The sequence below is a fragment of the Ictidomys tridecemlineatus genome, chromosome 2 (genome assembly GCF_052094955.1).
Source record: "Ictidomys tridecemlineatus isolate mIctTri1 chromosome 2, mIctTri1.hap1, whole genome shotgun sequence".
Taxonomy (NCBI): Eukaryota; Metazoa; Chordata; class Mammalia; order Rodentia; family Sciuridae; genus Ictidomys; species Ictidomys tridecemlineatus.
This window is the reverse complement of record NC_135478.1, coordinates 43,029,320-43,054,816: the sequence shown is the minus strand read 5'-3', so window position 1 is coordinate 43,054,816 and position 25,497 is coordinate 43,029,320. Positions and strand designations below refer to the sequence as shown.

At 34.1% G+C, this 25,497-nt stretch overlaps 1 protein-coding gene across 19 annotated transcripts in view; it reads right to left on the bottom strand.

The window, feature by feature from the left end:
- Ankrd28 (ankyrin repeat domain 28) overlaps positions 1-25,497 on the bottom strand; it is a 179,703-nt gene that overhangs the window by 81,377 nt on the left and 72,829 nt on the right. For 9 of the 19 annotated variants that reach the window (XR_013434431.1, XM_078038326.1, XM_078038325.1 and 6 more), the window contains 3 exons: positions 24,393-24,446; positions 9,924-10,002; positions 3,398-3,468 (listed from right to left, as the gene is read on the bottom strand). Coding sequence is in view for 18 of the 19 variants with exons in the window: in XM_078038326.1 (XP_077894452.1) it covers positions 3,398-3,468; positions 9,924-10,002; positions 24,393-24,446 (204 nt within the window). In the remaining variant the exon portion in view is untranslated. Of the gene's footprint in view, positions 1-3,397; positions 3,469-9,923; positions 10,003-24,392; positions 24,447-25,497 lie in introns of those variants that run through there. The other 10 variants (XM_078038331.1, XM_040289823.2, XM_078038333.1 and 7 more) reach the window with 3 other exon arrangements.

Here is a 25,497-nt window from a genome sequence, read left to right as displayed (position 1 = left end):
AACAAAGGGCATACGTGGTTTCACCAACAATAAATATTACCATAACCTCAATTCTAATTTTTCAGTTATTACAGGGTATGTGTAAGAAATGCCTGCTGGTGTGCCTCGATTGGAAAAAAACAAACAAACGAAATTTAAGTAAACATTGTGAAATATAGAGTTATGGTAAAAGGTTATATAATTGTCCTCATTGTATTAATATCTTTGGAACAATCTAGACTAAGATTCCACAGTAATAACTAGCTTTCTCTTTGGTTCTGTCTGCCTTTTTTTAAAGCAATTCTTACCATTGAGTTGAAGGTGGCACTGGAAAAAGAAGGGTTAGCAGGTTTACAATAAATACAAAGTCTAGATGAACCAATAACATACAATATAATTATATAATTTAAACTCAGCTATCTTGACAGAACTCTTGATTGGTCTTGATTAATGTTTGTGATAAATTAACTTCTCTCCTGTGCATCTTAACATGTTGTTAGCTATGCATGTCCTTGTGGAAATTAAGAAAATGATCAATCCAACTGGGCATGGTAGTACATGCCTGTAATCCCAGCAACTTGGGAGGTTGATGCTGGAGTTTGAGACCATCTCAGCAACTTAGTGAGCACTTGTCTCAAAATAAAAAGGGCTAGGGACATAGATCAGTGGTATAGCATCCCTGTGTTTAATTCCTACTACCAACCTGAGAGAGAGAGAGAGAGAGAGAGAGAGAGAGAGAGAGAGAGAGAGAGAGAGAGAAGAATACAATCACTTCAATTATTTTGTATAGGGTTTTTCTTGTGGTATGTCAAAAACCTAAACTAAAAGCTACTTAAAATTTTGCCTCTGAAAGACCCACCTCTTTACATATCCCTCTATGTCCACAGCTATATCACCAGTAAGTATAACTCACTTTGCTCTTAGGATGTAATCAAAACAATTAAAGGAACACAGTGAAACTGATAATTTTGAGTAGGTTCTGATAATTTTGAGTATCAGTCCTTTTTAAAAATTTTTTTCTGTAGTTATAGATGAACAGAATGCCTCACTTTATTGGTTGTTTTATGTGGTGCTAAGGCTTGAACCAGTGCCTTACACATGCTAGCCAAGTGCTCTGCCACTGAGCTAGAGCCCCACCCTATAGCAGTTCTTTTAATTCTGAGATTTCCTTTTTAAAACAAAAATGTTCCACGTTTACAGAAGGTATTTTCTTGTAACAACCACATTTTTATAGCTGTTTCCCATAATCCTGCAAGAGTATTAATCCTACATAGTTCATTCATTTTTAGGCAGAAAAGCAGACTTAAGATCAGGCGAGTATATAGTTTTTTTAAAAAATATTTTTTAGTTATAGACGGAAGAAATATCTTTGTTTTTTCATTTTTATGTGGTGCTGAGGATCGAACCCAGTGCCTCACATGTGCGAGGCAAGCGCTCTGCCACTGAGCACAACCTCAGCCCGTATGAGTATATAGTTTTAAGAAACTAGGAGTAAAGTCTTTGGGTGGAATCTGCCACAATGCTCAAATGCTAATTTTTTTTTTTTTTTTAACTTTTGGTCTGTTTTATAACCACTGCAAAAATAGAAAGTGTACCTTCTGATTATTTTAATCTGGTAAACTCCATTACTTTTAATAGTTATGTTCACAAAAGTCATATTGAAAAATGGGTAGATATGGCTAACATTAATAGGTTTTACTAAGAGTAATGTTTATTTTGATTGCTAAAGAAGCATCCTTATGTGGGGCTAACCCAGAAAGACACTAAGTAAACTTTTCACAAAATCTCAAATTCAAAGTTATTTTGGCTAATATGTCTTAGTTTTCATAATAACCCCCAGATCTGTTCATGATTTAGATACGAGATATCCTCCAAAAGCTCATGAGACAATGGAAGAGTTTTCAGAGGCAAAATGATTAGCCTAAGAGAGGTATAACCTAATCAGTGGATTAATCCACTAATGTGGATTAACTGGGCAGTAACTATAGGCAGGTAGGGTATGGCTGGATGAAGTAGGTCACTTGGGTGTGTCTTTGGGTTTTATATTTTATCCTTGGTGAACAGAGCTCTTTCTCTGTTTCCTGGTTCCCATGTCCTGAGCTGTTTTCCTCTGCCACGCCCTTCTGCCATGATGTTATACCTCATCTCAGGCCCAGAGCTACAGAGATGGCCAATCATGGACTAAACCTCTGAAATAGAGAACCAAAATAAACCTTTCCTCCTCTAAATTGTTCTTGTCAGGTCTTTTAGTCACAGTGAAGAATAGCTAACTAGAACAACATCACACAAAAACTTGAGGTGATATCTGAAGCTACTTCTTCAAATCTAAGTTCCATAAGTTTATCAGCCACAGGACATCAAAGTCTTAGATTGGAATCAGACTGCTTGCTCAAGAGTGGACCCTTCCTCCTCCTCCTTATCAGGAGGCTTCAGCTAACACACTATATGCCTCTGTCATATGATAGGATTTGTAATCTGTCCCAGTCATTATTTCCCTCTACTTCTCTTTTTGTGCCAGGCTCTTGTACTGGGTTCAATATATGGTTACAAGGAGAAATAAAGTAGAATAAAGAAAGCAGGAATTCTCCCAGTTTTTTCCGAGGCACTAGAGAGAGCTGTCTTTCCTTCTCTAGAACTACTTGGTCCTATGATGGGAGCAGGAGCAGTTGCTTCATTTAGGAGTTCCTTTCTTATCTTTCTCAATATGAATAACTGAAGAAACACTGAATTAACATCAATTAACACAATCACATACTTTCACATTTAAAAAACTCAAACAAGCCCTGATATCAAACTAGGTAAAAGAGGTCTTTGGACACAATGTATTTTAGAAAGGCACAGTATACTTTATAAAGTAGTAAAATGACAGACAAAAGGTCCAGGCTTTCATCTCATCACTACCAGCTGAGTAGTTTCTAGTTGCCTTTAAATGTCTATCCCCATGAAGTTGTTAAGAAAGACAGAAAATACGAAAGTTACAAAAATACTTTGCAAACAATAAACATTCTCTAAAAATATCACTTATTTTGAAGAATATATAATATATAAAGTTACAAGAAGGAACTGTTCCTTCTTTTAAGAAACCTTATACATTTTAAGGTTATGTATTTCAAACTGGTAAAATGGGCAATCAAGTAGTATTAAAACTAATTTCAGTGTTTTAACTAAACAATAGTTCAAATAATCATTACACATTAATGAGATTATGTCTTCATTACAATCAACAGAATCTTTGCAACAGGTTATTGTGAACCAGAAGAAAAAAGATCTGAAGAAGATTAATAGTTAAAATATGGAACAATTCATTTGGTTTGTATAAATTCTCAAGTAAAATGACTAGTCTAGATAGTTAAAAACATTATTTGAATATGGACTCAGGCAGGCCTACTTAGTACATTTACTAAGAGAAATTTCATACCTCACTACAAGATGCAACTGCTCTGTGTAAAGGTGTCAACCATTTGCTGTCTTTGGCATTAACTCTAGCTCCTGCAACAAGAAAAAAATAAATAAATTGAAATATTTTAAATAAAATACTTAATATAAATCTCTTGAAATAAGAGTTATATATGATCCAAACTGGAATAAAAAACAATTGAAAAACTACATTTTTATACTTTCTAATTTAAATTACCCTTAAATCATAAAACAAAATCATCTCTTAAAAACTGATATAATTATCCAACAAGGTAATAGCTTTTATTAAGAATAAAAAAATTTATTTATAAGCTAGATAAGCCACCTTTATACAGAGCATATCCAAGAAAGATCAGATCCCACTTAGAAATATGAGTTAAAAACTGAAATACTCAAATAAATGAACATAATACTACTTGGAGATAAATAGCAGATTATTCCAATGTGTTCATTACATTTCTTGCTAATGAAAGTATGTCATAAAGTAATAAAATAATACCAAAATACTTCTACAGCTATAACTAAAAATGTCTGGACTAGAAAGAAACTAATCCACATGTCTTTTTGGGTTATACCTTAACTAAGGTTTAAAGGAGGAATTAAAAAAAAAATCAAATATGCACAACTGTTTAGAAATCACTAAGTCAATGGACAAAATTTACCCTTAACAGGATACAAATACATTTATTAGACAAAAAGTGTACTACATAATTGTTACCAAAAGTTGGTCCTTGTCCCTGATATCAACTGAACAATGAAGACACGGTTTTGAGAAAAAGAAAAAAGAAATTTTACTGTTTTGCTAGCAAAGAAGTAGTATTGGAGATTCCTGTCTCAGAGGCTGCAATTCTCCCTATCTGGGAGAAAAGAGGGTTTTAGAGAAGGGATTCATTCCAGATGTCCTGGCCAGGGAAGATGGGGTTCTACTTGTGCTCTGATGGGGGTTGAAATTCACATACTAACTTGGGAGATGGTCATTTCCTGTATCTTCTGGTGGCATCTCCTTCCTGTTATGGGTGTGTACAGATAACTTTAGGCCTAGGATGGGACAAAGGTGATCCTGTGGCCTTTCATCTTCAGGTTAGGGAGAGGAAGAGGAAGAGGAGGAAAAGAAAACATGTACATTTTAAAATAAGCCTCAGTTGCAGAGTAGCAAGGCTATTTTAAAAGCAAGAAGTGGACCACTGTTACATCATGAGGGAAAAAAATCTACCTTTTACATGAAATCCATTCATTTGTACTCAAGCCCCAGTCAAAAAGAAATAGTACACAGGATCACTCTATAAGTAGATAAGAAACAGCTCTGGCTCTTGGAATTGGCAGTCAGGTCCTATCCTATAAATAATCCTATTTACATCCCAAACCCTAACTAAATCCTTACTTCCTGGATGATGAAATAAAGGTACAATGAATAGTCCAACATCAGTCGTTATAGCAGAACCAAGTCTAGAATTCATACCTCTAATGCTTACATTACATCCATGTTTTGAGTATGAGGATCTGGGGGATAATCAAGTGCAGTGACTTCCATATTATAGCTCCAACAATTATTAACTATGGTTCCCTAACTATAACAGAGATTTAAAAGCTGCTTTTGCTAAGAGTACCGAGTCTTTATTTGGGTCTGCAGAGGCTCAATGGCTGATATCTCTGACTTCATTTTCTATCTGTTTTTGGATTCCTGCTCAGCTCTGTACATAGGCATGCTAATCATTTAAGCAGTATTCATCCCAAAACTGCTAATACAAGGTTTATTAGCCCCAATTTTATCAAACTTGACCTATCTCTCTAAAAGAGTAACTAAGGTATTTTCAGGATTTGCAGGGACATTCACCTATCAACTCTTACAACATCCTGTTAAAAGTCTGTAGTCACTGCCCTACACCGTCCAAGGAAACAGCAGAGTCTAGCAGGCAGATCACTGATTGATGAGACTGCCCCCCACCCCATCTTAACAGAACTGAATTGCCCCCTTCCAAGATCATAGGTCTGATTAACACCCTGAATAGCAAAAGAGACTGCCCCCTCAATCTACAATTAAAAAAGGACTTCTGGAGATTCACAGAATGAGACCTGAGATAATGATTGATCAGATCACAGTTTAACCAATAATGCTTAATTATGCATACCTCTTACCCCTACCCCAATTCTTCTTCTATTTAAACCTAAAACTCATGTCAATACCCCAAAGACAAGGTTGAGATGCTTAATGTCACTTTGTCTTTCCAATATGGCTATCAATAGAGTTCTTTTCACCATATTTTTTCCATTTTGAATGGTGGACCTGATCTGTTGGTATCTGAAGAGTCAGGACTTTGGCCTAGAGCTGCAGTAAGAACTAGTTGTGTTTCTTCATCTAAAAAACAGATTTTATTATATCTTGCTATAAAGATTAACATGTAATAAAACTAGTACACACAGTGTAAATATATTAGAGGTATACTTAAAAGCCTTGAACATGAGAGACAATAAAATGAGGGTTTAGGAAATATCCACAAATGAAGCAGTGAAAATTCTCAAAGTAGGTAGTAACAGAGACACTAAAAGCATCAAAAGCTGATGAGGGAGCTTTCAAGAATGCTCAGAGGGGCTAAGGTTGTGGCTCAGTGGTAGAGCACTCGCCTAGCATGTGCGGGGCACCTGGGTTCAATCCTCATCACCATATAAAAAAGAATGCTCAGAATTAGACTTTGGGAAAAGAAAAATCAGCAAAATAAAGACCCAGCCAGAGAAAGAAGTATTAAAATTAAAATTTTTAAATTTTTCTGATTTAAAAATTGAAATCAGAACCACACATATGCTAGTAAGTACTCTACCACTGAGCTACATCTCAGATGGAGAGTAGTATCTTTATGAAATAAATACTTGGGCAACCATCTTACAGAAGATGGTTAAAACACAGATAGCCTGAACACAGTAAGGTCAGCATTTGTTTGGGGTAGGAGGTAGAATAAAAATATTAGAAACATTTGAAATACCCACTGGATGGAAGCCTGGAGTCCCAGAGTTAGTGAAAGGGTGATACAGAAACTAAGGTCCTTCATTCTCTTATTCATTTATCTGCGTAGGACTTCAGTGGTTCTTTATACATGCATAGTAGAAGGGCAAGCCCTGACAGTAAGGCCTAAAGGGTATATACACAGACACTCAGAAGAAAATCTAGTAAGTGTGGTGGTGCATGCCTGTAATCCTAGCTACTTGGGAAGCTTGAGGAAGGAGGAGATAGTTTGAGGCCAGCCTGGGCAATTTAGTGAGACCTCTCTCAAAATGAAAAATCAAAAGGCCTGGGAACATAGCTCAGTGATAGAGCACCCCTGGATTCAATCCCAGTACACAAACATAAATACACACACACACAAAGTAAAAATCTAAAAAAAAAACTTAAGTGCACATTCACATTATGTCCCAATAAAAATAATCAACAGTTTCAGACAAATTAAGTGTATAGTTTCAACACAAATTTATAACTCAACTTCTCAATTATCAAAGGTACTGTGTTTCAGTATTGCAGTGTTAGTGTTCAAGAAATTCTCACTTTACTTGATACAGTCCCAAACTACGAGAGTAGTGATGCTCACAATTTGGATATGCCAAAAGAAGCCATAATGTGAAAAAGTGAAAGTTATTGACAATAAGGAAATTAAAAAAAAAATCATATGCTGAGGTTGCTAAAATCTACAGCTAAAATCCATTGCTGTTAATCTCTTATTGTGCCTAATTTACAAAGTAAACTTCATCACAGGAATATACCTCTTGAAAAAAAGCCCATAAATAATACAGTGTAACAACTATGTACATAGGTTTTTACATTTTATTAATTATTTAAGTAATCTAGAAATGTTTAAAGTATACAAGAAGATGTACAAATGTTATATTGCAAATATTATGTCATTTTATATAAGTGACTTGAGCATCTTCAGATCTTGATATATAATAGGGGTAGAGGTCTTGAAACTAATCTCCTGTGGGTACAAAGTGATTATACTCACTCAGAGCTTTCTAGGTATGTGAATAAATATGCTATAGAAACAAAGTAGACTAAATCCCTGACTTCTTGGAGTTTACATTCTAGTACGGAGAATAACAAAAAAACAGGCATAACAGTAAAAGGATCTCAGATAACTATAATAGGAAAAAAAAGATAACAAAGGAGAGACTAGACAGTGGAGGTGGTGGTAGTGATCAGAGAAGGCCTCATTGATGAGGTGACATTTGAGCAAAGACATGAAAAAGGTGAAGGAGTAAGTCATGTGACTGACTAATTAAAAGTCTGAGGCTGAGGAAACAATGGTGCAAACACCCAAAGGTAGAAGCAGGCCAGAGGGTCAGAGCAGAGCAAGCAAAAAGGAGAGTAACAAAAACTGAAATTAAAAAAAAAATCAGGGGTGGGGAACTGAGGTACATATAAAATGTTCAGGCCAACTGCAAAAACTTACCTTTTTATAAGGAGAAATGTGAATAACTAAATTAATTTAAAACTTTATTTTTCCTTTGAAAAGAAGCTACATGAGCTATTCTACCTTATGAAACTGATAAAATATCATATTAAAATATTTTTCAAAGGCAAGTTAAAAAAGCTTTTTATAAACATACTTCAGTTAATTTTATACATTCTCTCAAATGCGGACATCTGAACACACAAGACTCATCTATCATACTTACAAAGAAAAGGATGTCAATTTTCTACAAAAAACTGAAAATCCTTTTGCAAACATTCACATTTAAAAGGAGAGGATTAAGTTGACCATGAACATGTGGAAAGTTTCTTGTAGGCATAAAAATCTAAAATGACATAGCTCAGTGGCAGAGTGTTTGCTACCAAGTACAAGGCTCTGGGGGTTCAATCCCCAGCACTTAAAAATGGAGGGAAAAAACCCTTTCATGTTGAATCAAATAAAATAATGTCTATGATAAAACAAAAAGTAACAATTAGTATTCTATGTTAAAATAAAGAAATATAGCAATACAATTCTTACCAAAGTCATCAACATTAAAGTAAATGAAAGCCAGGAATGGTGCCATACCCCCATAAAACTAGTGACTTGGGAGGCTAAGGGAGGAGGACAGCAAATTTAAGGCCAGCCTCAGCAAATTCAGCAAGGCCCTAAAAGCAACTTAGTGAGACCCCTGTCTCAAGTAAAAATAAAAAGGGATGCAGATGTAGGTCAGTTGTAAAGTACCCCCAAGTACCAAAAAAAGTATAAATGAATGAATGAATAAATAAAGTAAATGGAACTCTACTGTTTGTAGCATGACTAATTCCCCGTGTAAAAAAAGAAACTGTTTCTTGGACAATATTTGTGACAAAACTTTTCATTCACATATAAATCTGTGGCCTATCAATTTACATTATTAGAGAAGATGAACCAGTTAAGAAGAAACAGGATTTATTTTTTTTAATATCCTTAGTTTTTATCTCTGTTAAATTTTAGCTTAAAACTAGCGAGCATCTATAGATGAACAAATATCTTCAGGGAAATATATCACAAATGAAATAATTCATAAACTAAAAAATGTAAGTTGAGTCCATACCCACCCATATTGATTCTAATTATTATGAAGTTCATTATAAGCATAGACTTTTAAATTTTATGGGTTTATAATGGCAAAATTCTATGGGAGCTACTATTTAACAGGATCTTTGTGTAAGACTTCTGTTCTTAGGAACTGAGAGAAGTATCACAGGAGTATCCTAATTAAAAATATCAAAGGAATACTACTACTTCTCCAAATTTACTATGCATATATCTGTGCAATCTGGCAACACCAAAATTCGTTCAACTGCAGTTATTCTTTCCTAACAAATATCTTAAAAATCTAGCTCTAACAAATTTCTGTCCTATTTTTAAAAAAAATTTGTTTTTAGCAAAAATATTTCTAAGATCTATTTGACTACTTATTTTAGGAATGTAGGCAGTCTAACCACAATTGGAGCTATTTGAATACAGTTCTAGCATTACTTTGAATTATAAACAATGCAAAGAACTGAGCAAAAATTTTTTAAAAAAGCATAATTTCTTGAAGAACATTATAGACTCTGAAATAGAATTAGATAAAAACTATTCAAAGACAGAAAACCTACTGGCACTGTTTTGAAAAATACATTTATAATCAGACTATATCTTAACTACTTCTACTGCTGCACTTGTTACCAAACTGAGGTAACAATGAGGCCTATTACAGAAACTTTAACATTTATAATGCTTATCCCCTACTCCCATTATCTTTATATATTTTTCATTTTCTCATAGTATTTATTTTTTAATATACTGTGAGTTTTATTTGTATTTATTATTCATATTCACCTGTTCATCCTTATTAGATCATAAATTTTTGTAAAGGCAGCAATATTTGTTTCATTCTTTAATGTACTCTTAGCACCCAGAACAGGATCTAAGTAATCAAAATTTTTATAGTAAGAATAAATAAGTTTCAGATATGAAACAAATATGAAGAATAATTATTTTTGAGACACATTATAACAAAAATACACATAATGTATTCTTATTACATAGAGGTGACCATACCAGATAGAATAAGGAGTTCAATGATTTCTGCATCTCCAAGGTAGGCAGCAGCATGTAATGGGGTTCTCTTTTCATTGTCCTGTAATAAAAAAGGAAAGACAGCATATTGGTTTCAAAATGAAGTTTATTTTATACAGCTTAAATGAAAGAAAAAAATTATTAATTTTCAACTTATTATTTCAATAACTCTAGCATACAAGTCCCACTGACAAAACATAGGTTATTAGGTTATTTCCTTGATAAGAAAAGCCTTAAAATTTTTCTTTTTTGGCCTTGAAACAATAGTCTGGGTTGAGCATTTTTATGTTGAAAATCTGATACCCAAAATGTGCACACAAGTACCAAATATTTTTGAGGGTTTTAATGACTCAAATAGAAAAGTTCATACGCAGAAACTTTGTTTCATGCACAAAATTATTAAAAATGTTGTATAAACATTATCTTCAGGCTATGTGTTTCAGGTTTATATGAAACAAGTGAATTTCATGTTTAGATGTAGGTCCAATCCCCAAGATATCTTATTATGTATATGTAAACATTACAAAATTGGAAATCTAAAATCCAAATCACACTGGAGCATTTTGGCAAGGAACACTCAATCTGTACAAAGTGCATTAAAGAATAAAAACAAAAATTTAGATGACAAAAAAACTGCTTCTCAGTCTTTCTTATACTGCTATTATACACGGACAAATTCTTGTATACAATACTTTTTTTCCCTTTCCAATATAATTTCAGTTTTTATATAGTCTAGAGTAGTTGTTGACTTAATAAAACAAATCTTAACAAACTAAGAGACTTGCTTATCAAAATGTTTCAATAGGAATACTCACAGTGGCACAAAGAAACTATTTCTAGAGATTTGAAATTATCTTTTACAACAATTTTAAGATTTTTTTCCTTAATGCTCTTGCCATTTTAACTTTTACAGCCAAAACATGAATGTCATTTTTAAACATAAGAAAACACATTTTTCCAAATCTTCCTCCAGGAAAGAAAATTACATTTAATATGCTTCATGGACCTCCTTTCCCCGAACAACACTGTCTTCCAGTTGGAGAAGCAAGGTCTTAGGACAATATCACACTCAGGGATTTTATAATTAACAGATCCCATCTAAAGTTACAATGGAGTATTGCTGACTTGACTACATTTGAAAACTATTAATTAGAAATACTTATTTTTTAAGTTCATATCCAATGTTTCTGATGTAGGCTTTTATGACAGACTATTAGTTGTTTTCTGCTTTGTCTCCCCTTTGTCCATAGAACTAATGTTTCAGCTAGTCACTCAGCCACAGAAAACGATACATTCCTACCCTACGGAGTTACTTATGATCAGTATGGAACAATGGTATATGCTTGCAAGTTAATAGGCAAACAACTTCCAGATCATCTTCAACTTACAAGACAACTACCTCAGAGGTGGACTAATATTTTCCCACTTCTTTCAGGCTGGAAAGCAGATGTGAAATTGAGCATGCTTTGGACATGCAGATATAGACCAAAATCCTAGCTGACTTCCAAGAAACAAGTTTCTGAATGATCTCATAGAACAAAATTGCCCACCAATTTGGACCACTAACTTCCAGACTATTAAGAGAAATAAACTTATGCAGTTTACCATTTGGGAATAATTATTGTAGCTCAAGATTTGTTTTGAAATAAAAAGTTTATTTTATAATAATTTTCTATTTGGGGAATCACTCAATTATTCTAAGAGAGTTGAGCCACTGAGAATAAATTAGGAGTTAAAAAAAAATACCAGGCAAAACAGGGGTTAAACATTGACAGGTAATAATAATGATGATATATTATAAGGGAGGTTGGTATACTGCTATTAACATTAAATTGCTTAGTAAGCTAAAAAGAGTTCTTGTCTAACCACAGTTAATTTCAACAAGACCATGTTTTTTATTCTAAGATATGTCTCAAGAAACAGAATACACTGCACAGAAATTATTCAACAAATAATTACTAAAAAAAGCTAACAGAAATATCTAGCTATCAAAGCTGAGTACTGATTTAGTCATTTTTTAAAAAGAGATTCTTGGTCTAGGCTTTTCAATGCTAATCACTAAAACAGCAAACTTCCTCAGTGTTTAAATATGATCCAACCTAGTCAAATTGAGAAATATATCTATCACACAGGGGAAAACATACACATAACACAATGACACATAAAGTGAGTCATTTGTATGTGAGAGATGTCTGGAATTCTGTGATTCATTGCCTCAAATCCTATTAATGTATTTTATAACTCACATGAACATAATTTTTCCTCTTTACAAATAAAATTTAAGAAAAAAGGGGAACTGATTAAAGGCTGGGGTTGCTCAGTGGTACAGCACTTGCCCATCATATGTGAGACACCGTGTTTGATCCTCAGCACCACATAAAAAAATGAATAAGAGAAAGGTATTGTGTCTATCTCAACTTAAAAAAATTAGGCAATAAAATATTTATTATTCCCATCATCAAAATGTGTTAAGATAAAGTTTAAAAAAAGATAATCTCTTGATACAAAGTAATTACATGTCAAGAAATTTTTAAAGTAAAAGATATTTCTACATGTGCACAGAATCAATGATTAACTATACTGACTCAAACAAAATGCTGGAAACAATATTGATGCTTCTCAAATGGTTACCTAAAATTATGGTACAAGAAGTTCTTAATCTTCATTTAACAGATCCACATGATTAATCAATACTCTTAAATAAAATGAATGATGTTTTTGATACACTAAGTATTTTGATTAGTAAGTGTATTATTAACACACACATTTTTGTTGACATAATGGCTGTGTGTTTATCAAGGGTAAGATATGTTTGTGACCACTTTTGTTTGTGCTAACTGGATCCATTATCTTAGCAATATGATTTATCTAACAACCTACAAACTGATGATATGAAAATCCTAAAAGAAAAAAAAAAAGGCTGTTATTTCATTATCCCAGGCTAAATACTATAAATAGACCAAATAATGACTTGCTACCAAAAAAAGAAAGTGCTATTTACTGCATATGGCTAAAACAAGGAAACACTAATTTGAACAATAAACAGTAAAAGTCTCAAGGGTTTGCCTTAAGTTTTTTCCTAAGGACCTAATTTCTCACATCACTTAAAGAAACTCAAAAGGCACAAATAATGCATCGTAGGTATGATCTAAGCAAGAAAGAGGACAAAGGACTCCCATCAGTGGACAATACATTATCAATGAAAAAGTCTAGAATCAATAAAAAAAAAAAATCAAGCCAGACTGGGTGCCACATAACTATAATTTAAGCAACAAGGGAGGACAAGGCAGGAGGATTGCAAGTTCAAAGCCAACTTCAGCAACTCATTGAGGTCCTTTCTAGAAATAAAATTAAACAAACAAAAGTCTGGAGACACAGCTCATGGTAAATCATCCCTGGGTTTAATCCCTAGTGTATATACATGGATACAAAACAAATACACACAAAAACAAAATCAGCTAGTGCACATACATTATTACCCTGAAATGCTTAGAGATCACTTTTAAGATTCCCAAATACCACTTATTAACATTATTAGATAAGAGGACTGTAGATCCACACAATGAAATATTATGCTTCTAATTTAAAATAAGGAATAGACCTCAATATTCCTATCAATGGAACAATCTCTACTGCACAGCGTTAAATGTAGCAGAGCAACTGTATATATATAAAAAAGTTTTATATATGCTTAAGCTTCAATATATATTAACTATTTCTGAGTAAAAATACTCAAACACAATGACTGACTTTGAGGAAGTCAGAAAGCTGGTTGAGGAGAATTTCAAGTATGAGAGTCATTTTGTGCTGTTCAGGTTTCTTAACAATGCACATGCTTCAAAAAAGTAAAAGATAAAGATGGCCCAAAAGTCCGCTCATTAAAACAGATCATAATGAAGAGTAAGACATTCTGACAGGTGTGACTGAGGCAATACACTGTAAAGTAGCAGGGAAGTAACAAGATCCCTGTGGAGCATCAAACCCAAGATAGGACCTCAGAAAGAAGAATGAAGTACACTGTCTCTCTTCCATCTTCTGTTCCAAGACTGGCTAGGAACCAAGACGTCTCCTTATGAGGCATGGTAAGCTGGAGACCCCAAAAGTCCCTACTGCTACTGAAGACTACTACCCAGGAGACTCTTATGTCCCTGGATAGTTTATAGAGTTGCTGAGAATTCATCCAACTGTATTACCACAGAATACAGCCCATGTATATATCCTCTACAACCATGATACAAGCTGCTATGATCTGGTACCATCATGAAAACAGATCCACCTCTAGAGCACTATACCTCCTGCAAGGGGCTCGTTAGCCACAGGATAACCCCATACTAGAGACTGTTATCATTCCACCATGATTACATACATTGGGTTGCAGCACATCAATCCTGGCTGCTCAGATCCTAGGCTCAGTAGAGAAGGTGAGCCCCCAGTTTCCAAACAGGGAGCCAGCAGACTGCACAGATGAGAAGTCAAAACACAGGGGTGGCTTGTGTGTGCTTATGCTTATGCTTGACCAGACAGCCCACTGCACAGCTAGTTGAACCATAGCACCCATGCACACCCAAACCTAGTCTGATAGTCATCCAGGTGGCAGCACAGCTCCACCACAAACACACATTTGCAGCCCAGGCCATTAGTGTAACTATAGGTCTCACTGTTAAGAATTACAAGAAACTTCAGAGGCAACAATACTGAGTTCACCCCAAATCAAAGTTTATATACCATACCAGGAAAAAAACAAACCAACAAAATTGGAAAAGGTGATTGTTGCATAGATATCAGTGTAGGAATAACATATAACATGAATAAGAAAGAAACGAGGCACCTTCAAAGAATATTTTTCAGTGTCAAAAAAAGTAAATTTACAAAATGTCTGAAAAAGAATTCAAAACAATCCATGAACGCTTAGTGAGATAAAAGAAAACTGACAAAAAAATTTATCAATGAAATCAGGAAAACAATTCATGACCTGAATGAGAAATTCAACAAAGACTTTATTTTAAAAAGAACCAAAAGAGGCTTGCAGTTGAAAATCTCAATGAATGAAATAAAAATTCACTGGTTGTGGTGGTGCACACCTATAATCCCAGTGGTTCAGAAGGCTGAGGCAGGAGGAGCAGAGTTCAAAGCCAGCTTCAGCAACAGTTAGGCCCTAAGCAACTCAGTGAGACCTTGTTGCTAAATAAATACAAATAGGGATGGGGATGTGGCTCAGTGGTCCATTGCCCCTGAGTTAAATCCCCAGTGCAAAAAAAAAAAAAATAAAAAAAAATAAAAAAAAAATAAAAAATCAATTAAGAACCTCAACAACAGGTTACATGAAGTAGAATGAGGAATGTCTGAACTTGAAGATAGGTCTTTCAAATTAATGAGAGTCAGAGGTTAATAAAGAAGAAGAAAAACAAAGAAAGCCTCTGGGACACTTAATTAAGGGAATAGATACTTGCATTATGGGAGTTTCCAGAAGGAGGATAAATGGAAAAAGTCACAGAAAACTTATCTAATGAATTAACAGCAGAAAACTTCCCCCTAAACTGAAAACTTTTAGACATGAAAGAGAAATAAAGTATTTTTCAGACAAGCAAGAACAGAAAATTAATCATCACTAGATTGGCCTTACAGGAAATGCTTAAGGGAGACTCAAATCTAGAAGTAAAACAATGGAAAACATGTAAAGGGCACTGCGCTCACTGGGCCCTCAAGACACCTGGGCTACCCATGATTCTCAGCTCATGATATGGGTAATTCCTGGCACGTCCGGGTGTATATTTGGTGTAATTTCACATGCCTGCACCATGCTGAGCTTCCTGCATCTGAAATTTCCCCCTTCCTCGACTCAGGAAATAAATTGTATTTAACTTATATTCCTAGCAATAAGGATATGAAACCTCGGGAGCTCTCCACTACAGCACAGCATTTGGTCTTCAGTCAGACCTGTTTCAACACCGAGAAAAACAATGAGAGAAAAAGGACAGGAACGGAGACCCACCTACACTGCTGAGGCGGTCCTCACCTCTGCTTGCTGCTTGAAGGTCACATCGGATTCACACTCTGCACTTCCCCTGAGTCATATCACACTGTACCCCAATGCAAGTGGATGAGTACTCCTGCTCCATGGCTTCAGCTTGCTCTGCATTGTGCTCACCTGCCTGTAGAAGCCCGGCCATTCTCCTGAGACTGCTGGAGAAACATCACCAAGCAGAATGACCAGCTTCTGTTGGAACCATTGACCACAAACTCAGAATGAGCACTTCACATTCCCAAGCAATCTTGTGGTTTTCTCCAGGAGGGTATGTCTCCGGCTATCAGATAACTTCTCAGATCCCTCTAGTTAAGGCTCCCGGGAAACCAAAACTCCCATCACCAAACTGCAAGCTCACCACATTCATCTGCTACTTTCCACCTTCTCCCCAGAAAGTACATTTGTGTATCTCTGCTTCTATCAAAGGCAATTGCTTCAGGGAACTGGGACCCATTTGCCTATCTCCACCGAATAATTTCCAAGAACACACAAACACACTCTCTGTGTTCATTATATATGCAAAAGGTCTTTAACTCCACCTCGCCTCCCTGGGAACTTCACCACCTAGTGACTGTGCCTGCACCTCAACATCATCTTGTTTTTATTTTTCTCTCTTCATCCATGGATTTCATAAAAATGTAGGAAGGAAGAGAGAGGGAAGGAAGGAGGGAGAAAGGAAGGATGGAAGGAAGAAAGGGTAAACATGTAAAACTATGCCTGCAATTCCAGTGACTTGGGAGGCTGAGCAGGAGGATCACAAGTTTAAGGCCTGTTTGGGAAACTTAGCAAGTCTCAGAATAAAAAGGATAAAGGACTGGGGATATAGCTCAGAGGTAAAAAAAAAAAGTGTTTCTGGGTTCAATCCCCACTATGGGGGGCGGGCAAAAAATCTCATGGTCGAATAGATACACAAGTGAGAAAGTAATCAAGCTTTACTGCTATAAATAACCATTAAATCACAAAGACTAATAATGAGAGGAGGAGAAAAACAAAGGATATACAAAAGATACAGAAAATTAACAAAATGAGAAGAGTAGGTTATTACCAATCAATGACCTTGAATGTAAATGAATTAAATCCCCCAACTAAAAAACAGATCAGCTAGATTAAAACAAAACAACAGGAAAAACAATTCCCAAGATCCAACTACATGCTACTTACAAGAAACACACCTCATCAGGAAAGACATATACTGACTGACAGTGGAATAACAAACAAACAAAAAAATACAACCCATACTAAAAAGCTCCTGCACAGAAACAAAAGAGACAACCTGTAGAATGGAGAAAATATTTACAAATTATTCATCCAAGAAGAGATAAATATGCAGAATATATAAGAAACTCAAAACAGGAAAAAAGTTTCATTTAAAAGTGAGCAAATGATCATAAGAGACTTTTCCCAAAAGATGATATATAAATGACCAAGGAGTATGTGATTAAATGCTCACTTAATCACCAGAGAAATGCAAGTCAAAACCACAACAAGGCATCATCTCACCCCACTCAAAATGGCCATTATCCAAGATAAAAATTAATTTAAGGGCTGGGATTGTGGCTCATCGGTAGAGTGCTCGCCTAGCATGGGCGGGCAGGACCTGGGTTCGATTCTCAGCACCACATAAAAATAAAGGCATTGTGTTGTGTCCATCTACCAAAAAAAAAAAAAATCATTCTCTAAAAAAAATAAAAATAAAAAACCAAACTAATTTAAACTACCATATGATCCAACAATCCTATTACTGGTATATACACAAAGCAAAAAAAATCAGAGTCAAAAAGATATCTGCATTACTATATTTATTGCAGCACTATTCACAATAGCTGAGATTTGAAATCAATTGCTGATGGATAAATAAATTTTAAAAATGGGGTGCATATATACCCAATGGATTATCATTCAGACATAAAAAGAATGAAATCTTGTTATCTGAGAACACACGAATGGAATTGGAGGACTTTATGTTCTGTGAAATAAGCCAGCACAGAATGACAAATATTTCATGTTCTTACTTATATGTAGAAACCTTAAAAAAAAAAAAAAAAGTCGATTTTATAGGAAAAAAGTGAACAGATGCTGTGAAAAGGGTGGGTGCCTGGCAGGTAGAGAGAGGATGAAATGGAAATGGGTACAGGGTGCAGCCATAGAGAAGGAATTAATTCTAAGGTTCTTTAGCACAGTTGGGTGATTACAGTTTACAGCAATTAATAGTACATTTCGAAATAGTTAGTAGTGAATATCCCTAACACAAAGAAATGATAAACGTTTGAGGTGACAGATATGCCAATTACTATGACTGGATCATTACACACTGTATATACATGCACTGAAATACCACACTGAACCCACAAATATGTACATTATGTCACATATTTTTAACATTTATATTTTATTGGTGCATTTTAATACACATAATAGTGGGATTCATTATGCCATATGCACACATGCACATAATTTGCTCATCTAAAAAATGTTTTAAATAAAAACAAAATTTTACATAATTTATTTTAATCAACAAAGAATCGTTTTAATAAAAATCCTAAAACAATTTCCTACTATGTCAGGCATTTCAAAAGTACTTGATGACCATTAAAAAAGTAAAAATTTTCTTAGTTAGATGTAAATACATTTTTCTTATACTTAAGTACCATGAAAAGGTATTTTGCGCATATGATTAGAACCATAAAAATGTGATTTGTGACCATCCCCAAATGAAAGCAAGCAAAAACTACCTTTACCTTTTATAATCGATTATCCTGAAAGAAAACATTAGGTTAAATGACACCAATGATTGCTAACTACTTTGGGACTGGGTCACTGGCATATGCCAGGCTGCCTGTATTACCAAAGAAGTACACAAGTAGATGAAATCATGAGGAAGTTCCTTTGTAGTGATGCAACGGTTCTGTATCTTAAATACACTGATGGCTAAATAAAACTACATATGAAACAAAATGTCACAGAAACATGCATAAAGACTACTGCCATTACCACATCACACACTGTCTTCTCACAACTAAATTTTCACAGAAGTCAATAAGCTTTGTAGTTTAATTAGTTGTATATGCTCATATTAATCTAGCTTAATGCTTCTAAACATACAAGGGGAACCATTAATCACCTATAAACTATGCATCTGTATATATTCTAAAGACGTTCTTCAGGCTACATGAAAGTAATAATTATATTCTCTGACAATCACAAAATTAAGTTGATAGTAAAGTACAAAAACTCATGTGAAGAGAAAGTATCAAGGAACATTATAAAAATATTTTGAAAAAAATGAAAATGAAATACAACATATTAAAATATGTAGAATGAATGTGAAGCAGTATTGAGAGGAAAATTATTAACCAATAAAATACTTTAATCAGAAAAGATGGTCTAAAATTAGTAATTTAAGCTTTCATTTAAGAAAACAAACAGTAAAACAGCCACCCAGCAAGCAGAAAAATGGAAATGATAAAAATCAATGAAGGAGAAAACAGAAAAGCAATAAAGAAATCAATGAATCCAAAAACTAGCTCTTTGAAAAGATCAATAAATTGATAATCTTGTAGCCAGAATGACCAAAGGGGGAGGGGACCAGTACCAGGAATGAAAAGGGGAACTATCAATAAAAACCTCAGATACACAAAAAGATTATGAGACTATCACAAACAATTCTACGCATATAAATTCAACTATTTGGATGGAAAAGATCAACTCCATATAAGATGCAAAAACTACTCAGGAAAAAAGATAACCTGAATAGTTTTATGATCATCATAGAAACTAAATTCATACAATTTTATTTCAAACAACAACCCCCCTGTCTTCAAACCCAGATAGTTTCAAGGGTGAATTTTATTAAACATTTAAGGAAGATATAATACCAATTTGTATATCTTTTCCAGAAAGGAGAAGAGAAGGAAACACTTCCACACTATGAAGCCAACATTATAATATCAAAACCTAACAGAGGTATTACGAGAAGAGTACCAATATCCCTTATCAGTGAAGGCATAAACATTCGCAACTAAATATTAGTGAACTGAATTCAGCAATATATGAAAAGGACATCTCAACCAACTGGGATTTTTTCTGGGATTGAGAGTTTCATTCAACTATAATCAACTAATCTAATTTAATATATTAAGAATGATACTATCACACTTAATAAAATTACAAACCTATTCTTGATTTTAAAAACTTCTAGCAGATTCAGAAAAGAAGGAAACTTCCTTAATCTGATAAATGGTATTTATAAGAACCTACACATACTATTTAATGCCAATCAATAATGAGACAAGAATGTCTACTCTCTTCACTGCAAGTCCTAGTCAGTAAAATGAGAATTAAAAGGCATATAAATGGAGAAGGAAGAAATAAAATTTTAGTTGTACATGGCATATTATTTGAGAAATCCCAAAGAACATTACAAAAAGATGCTAGAATTAGTATAGAAAAGTTGTTGAAAGCAAAGCCAATGTACACCAATCCCATTTCTACTTACTAACAAGTAGAAATTTTAAAAAAAGAATTTAAATTGTATTATTTACAGTAGCACCAAAAAGTAAAAAGAGTAGAAGGAAAAGAAATGCTTAACCATAAATCTAACCAAAAAACTACAAGATTTATATGCTGAAAACTGAAACATTTGAGAAAGGAAACATAAATATAGACCAAGATGCCGTGTTCATGGATTGGAATACTCATTATTGTGTAGACATTCTTCAAATTGATGTATTGATTTAGTGCAACTCCAATAAAAATCCCAACCATATTCCTTAGAGATATAAGTTCACATAATTTTATGTAAAGAAACCAGAACAAAAACAATTTGGAAAGAATACAACAATGCTGGGAGTCTCATGCCATATGATTTCAATAACTACTACGAAACAAATAAGGCAGTATGATATGAGGAAAATGACAGACGCTCACAGAATAGAGTTGAGAAATAAAACTACACAGTCATGCACTGCATTAACAGTGTTTTGTTCAACAACGGACCATATATATAGACAGCAGTCCCAATAGATGATGCAGCAACCTTAGTTCATGTAACACTCAATGTTTGCACAGTGAAATTGCCTAACCATGCGTTCTTCAGAACATAACCCTGTTGTGAAATGATCTGTGACTATATGATAAATTGATTTTTGATAAAAGTAAATCAATTTAGAAACAATCTTTGCAACAAGTGATCTTGGACAAGGACCTACACAGAAAATACCTCAATCTATACCTAATACCCAACACATATATTAAAAAGGATTACATAAACCTGTCAAATCTAAAAAGATAAAAACTTCTAGACGAAAAAAACAGGAGAGAATTGTGGGGTGGGCAAAGAGCTTTTTGATGCAACACCAAAAGCACATTTTATGAAGCTGATGAATTAAACATAATCAAAATGAAACTTTGGCTCCTAGGACGACACAGTTAAAGAGGATAAAAAGACAAAAGCATATATTGGGAGAAAACATTTGCAAAGTCATATCCAACAGAAAAGTTGGACTCAGAATATGTAAGACACTCTCAAAACTAAAAATGAGTCAACAAATCAACAAAATGAGCAATTAAATTGTATAAGGACAATATGAAATACTGTTGTGCAGAATAATTCAGATCCAAAGGAAAACATATTATATGATCTATTTTTTTCAAAATAAGCGAAACGAAATTATATTGCTTAGGGGGTGAATGACTAGGTGGCTAAATTATAAAGAAAACCAACAAAGAGATTATTATAAAAGTCAGATTACTGGTTACATTGGGGATGGAAATTTAAAGTTTTGATTATAAAGTTCTGACCATAAGGGCAATTCTGTGGTTAGTGAAATGCTGTTTCTTGTAATGTATAGTGGTTAGTTTTATTAAATTCTATATCTGTCTTACATAGTTTAAGTATGCAATACTTAACTAATTTTAAAAGGTTAAAAGAAGAAGGAAAAGCAGATGTGAGTGATCATCCTTTCAAAAAACATCACGTGCTTAGCTTTTTGAGTTCTTTATATATCCTAGAGATTAGTGCTCTATCTGATGTGAGGGGTAAAAATTTGCTCCCAGGATGTGGGCTCTCTGTTCATCTCACAGATTGTTTCTTTTGCTGAGAAGAAACTTTTTAGTTTGAGTCCATCCCATTTATTGATTGTTGGTTTTAATTCTTGCACCACAGGAGTCTTATTAAGGAAGTTGGGGCCTAATCCTACATGATGAAGATTAGGGCCTACTTTTTCTTCTATTAGAGGTAGAGTCTCTAGTCTAATTCCTAGGTCTTTGATCCATTTTGAGTTAAGTTTTGTGCATGGTGAAAGATAAGGGTTGAGTTTCATTTTGATGCATATGGATCGCCAATTTTCTCAGCACCATTTGTTGAAGATACTATCTTTTCTCCAGTTGCATGTTTTTGGCACCTTTGTCTAATAAAAGATAACTGTAATCTTGTGGGTTAGTCTCTATGTCCTCTGTTCTGTACCACTGGTCTGTTTTGGTGCCAATACCATGCTGTTTTGTTTCTATTGCTCTGTAGCATAGTTTAAGGTCTGGTATAGTCATGCCACCTGCTTCACTCTTCTTGCTAAGGATTGCTTTAGCTATTCTGGGTCTCTTATTTTTCCAGATGAATTTCATGATTCCTTTTTCCTATCTCTATGAGGAATGGCATTGGGATTTTGATCGAAATTGCATTAAATCTGTATAGTGCTTTTGGTAGTATGGTCATTTTGATAATATTAATCTGCCTATCGAAGAGCAAGGTAGGTCTTTCCGTCTTCTAAGGTCTTCTTTGATTTCTCTCTTTAGGGATCTGTAGTTTTCATTGTACAGATCTTTCACCTCTTTCTTTCAGTTGATTCCCAAGTATCTTTTTTTTATTTTGAGGCTGTTGTGAATGGGGTAGTTTTCCTCATTTCCTTCTCAGAAGCTTTGTCACTGATATACAGAAATGCCTTTGATTTATGGGTGTTGATTTTATATCCTGCTACTTTGATGAATTCATTTACTAGTTCTAGAAGTTTTCTGGTGGAGTTTTTTGGGTCTTTTAGGTATAGAATCATATTGTCAGCAAATAGTGCTAATTTAAGTTCTTCTTTTCCTATTCGTATCTCTTCGATTTCTTTTGTCTAATTGCTCTGGCCAGTGTTTCATGTTTCATGAAATATGTTGAATAGAAGTAGTGAAAAAAGCTAAGCACCAAAAAAAAAAAAAAAAAAAAAAACAAAAAACCACCAAATAACCCAGTCAACAACTGGGCCACGGAACTGAACAGACACTTCTCAGAAGAGGATATACAATCAATCAACAAACATGAAAAAATGCTCATCATCTCTAGCAATCAGAGAATTACAAATCAAAACTACTCTAAGATATCATCTCACTCCAGGCAGAATGGCAACTATTATGAAGACAAACAACAATAAGTGTTGGAGAGGATGTGGGGGAAAAGGTACACTCAGACATCGCTGGTGGGACTGCAAATTGGTACAGCCAACATGGAAAGCAGTATGGAGATTCCTTGGAAATCTGGGAATGGAACCACCATTTGACCCAGCTATCCCTCTCCTCGGACTATACCTAAAGGACTTAAAAACAGAATACTACAGGGACACGGCTATGTCAATGTTTACAGCAGCAAAATTCACAATAGCTAAACTGTAGAGCCAACCTAGATGTCATTCATGGATGAATGGATAAAAAAAAATGTGGCATATATACACAATGGAATTTTACTCAGCATTAAAAGAAAAAAATCATGGCATTTGCAAGTAAATGGATGGCGTTGGAGAAGATAATGCTAAGTGAAGTTAACCAATTCCAAAACAAACAAACAAACGCCAAATGTTTTCTCTGATATAAGGAGGCTGACTCATAGTGAGGTAGGGAGGGAGAGCATGGGAGAATTAGATGAATTCTAGATAAGGAAGAGGGGTGGAGGGAATGGGAGGGGGCAAGGGATTAGCAAGGGCGGTGGAATGTGATGGACATCATTATCCAAAGTACATGTAAGAAGACTCAAATTGGGTTTCAACATACTTTATATATAAACAGAGATATGCAAAATTATGGTATATATGTGTAATAAGAATTGTAATACAAAAAAAACCCAACAAAGTACATGTATAAAGGCATAAACTGGGGTGAACATACTCTATATACAAAGATATGAAAAACTGTACTCTATACGTGTATAAGAGTTGTAATGCATTCCACTATCGTGTATTTAAAAAATTAAAATCAATAAAACTAAAAAAAATCACGAAATACACATTAAAACTAAAGGGGAAAATATATCAAAGTATTGACAGAAGAGAGTCACTGAAATTGTTATTTCCAAGTTAAGAACAGAAGCTTCCTTCGTTGGTTTAGGAAAATTGGTTCTTTTGAACTAATGTTCAAAATGAAAATGAAAAAGTCACCTAAAAATTGAAGAAGTTACTCACCCTTTGCACCCATGCTCCTCTCTTCCCCAACCACCAATTTGGTTCTAGAAAGAACTTAAGAATAAAGGCAGAAATTTTATTACAGAGATCTGTGCAAGGCAATCTTGGGGGTGGAGCGGGGAAAGAAAGTAATCTAGTTTCCATGTAGACAGAATCCAAAAACCTTCACTGTTTATTTTTCAAACCAATGATAAAAACTTGACCTGTATCAATTTGTAATTGATATTTTCTTTTTCATATGCAAAGACTAATGTGTCTTAGAATGATTATTATTTTTTTTACCTGGTATAAGATGACATGCTTCATATCACTTTGGTGAATTATATTCAAATCATTGATTCTCTATAATAACTACCAAAAAAAAAAAAAAGCCAGCGCATTATTAGTTTAAAATGCTTGTATAAGTTGCATTACTTATTCAACAATTACAATAAAGACATGAAAAATAGGGCTGAGGTTATGGCTCAGCCATAGAGCACTTGCCTCACACATGCGAGGCCCTGGGTTTGATTCTCAGCACCACATAAAAATAAATAAATAAAATGAAGTTATTGTGTTCAACTACAACTACAAAAAAATAGGAAAAAAAGATATTAAAAACAGCTCCAATTATTCTTGTAACTTAGCGAAAATTGAATATTTGTTTACTAATTAATCTACTGTTAAGTTATACATTTCATAAGAGACAATCTAAAATTATGTAATTAAAATAAAATACAAAATATTTTCTTTGTGAATACATTATTTGGATGGGACAAGAACTTTCTCAATTATGTCTCAAAATATAAGTACTTCGATTTACACAATTATCAATGTACCAACTATTTAGATTTATTCATATGTGCTAGTATTTTAGCAGCATGATCTGAAAAGTGAACCCCATGTTATCAGAAACCACATATTTGGCTTATACAGCAGTTCACAATGAATGGCAGTATTTATCATCCATCCCTTTCATCTTCATCCTTGAGTTTTCCATTATTTTCTGTGTTGCTTTTGTGCCATTTTCAGCAATCTTGTAATACTTACTTTTAGGTCTGTAACACAACAGTAAATACTCTAACTTGTAAGGAAAGTTTTGATGGTAAGAATTTTTATTAAAGGC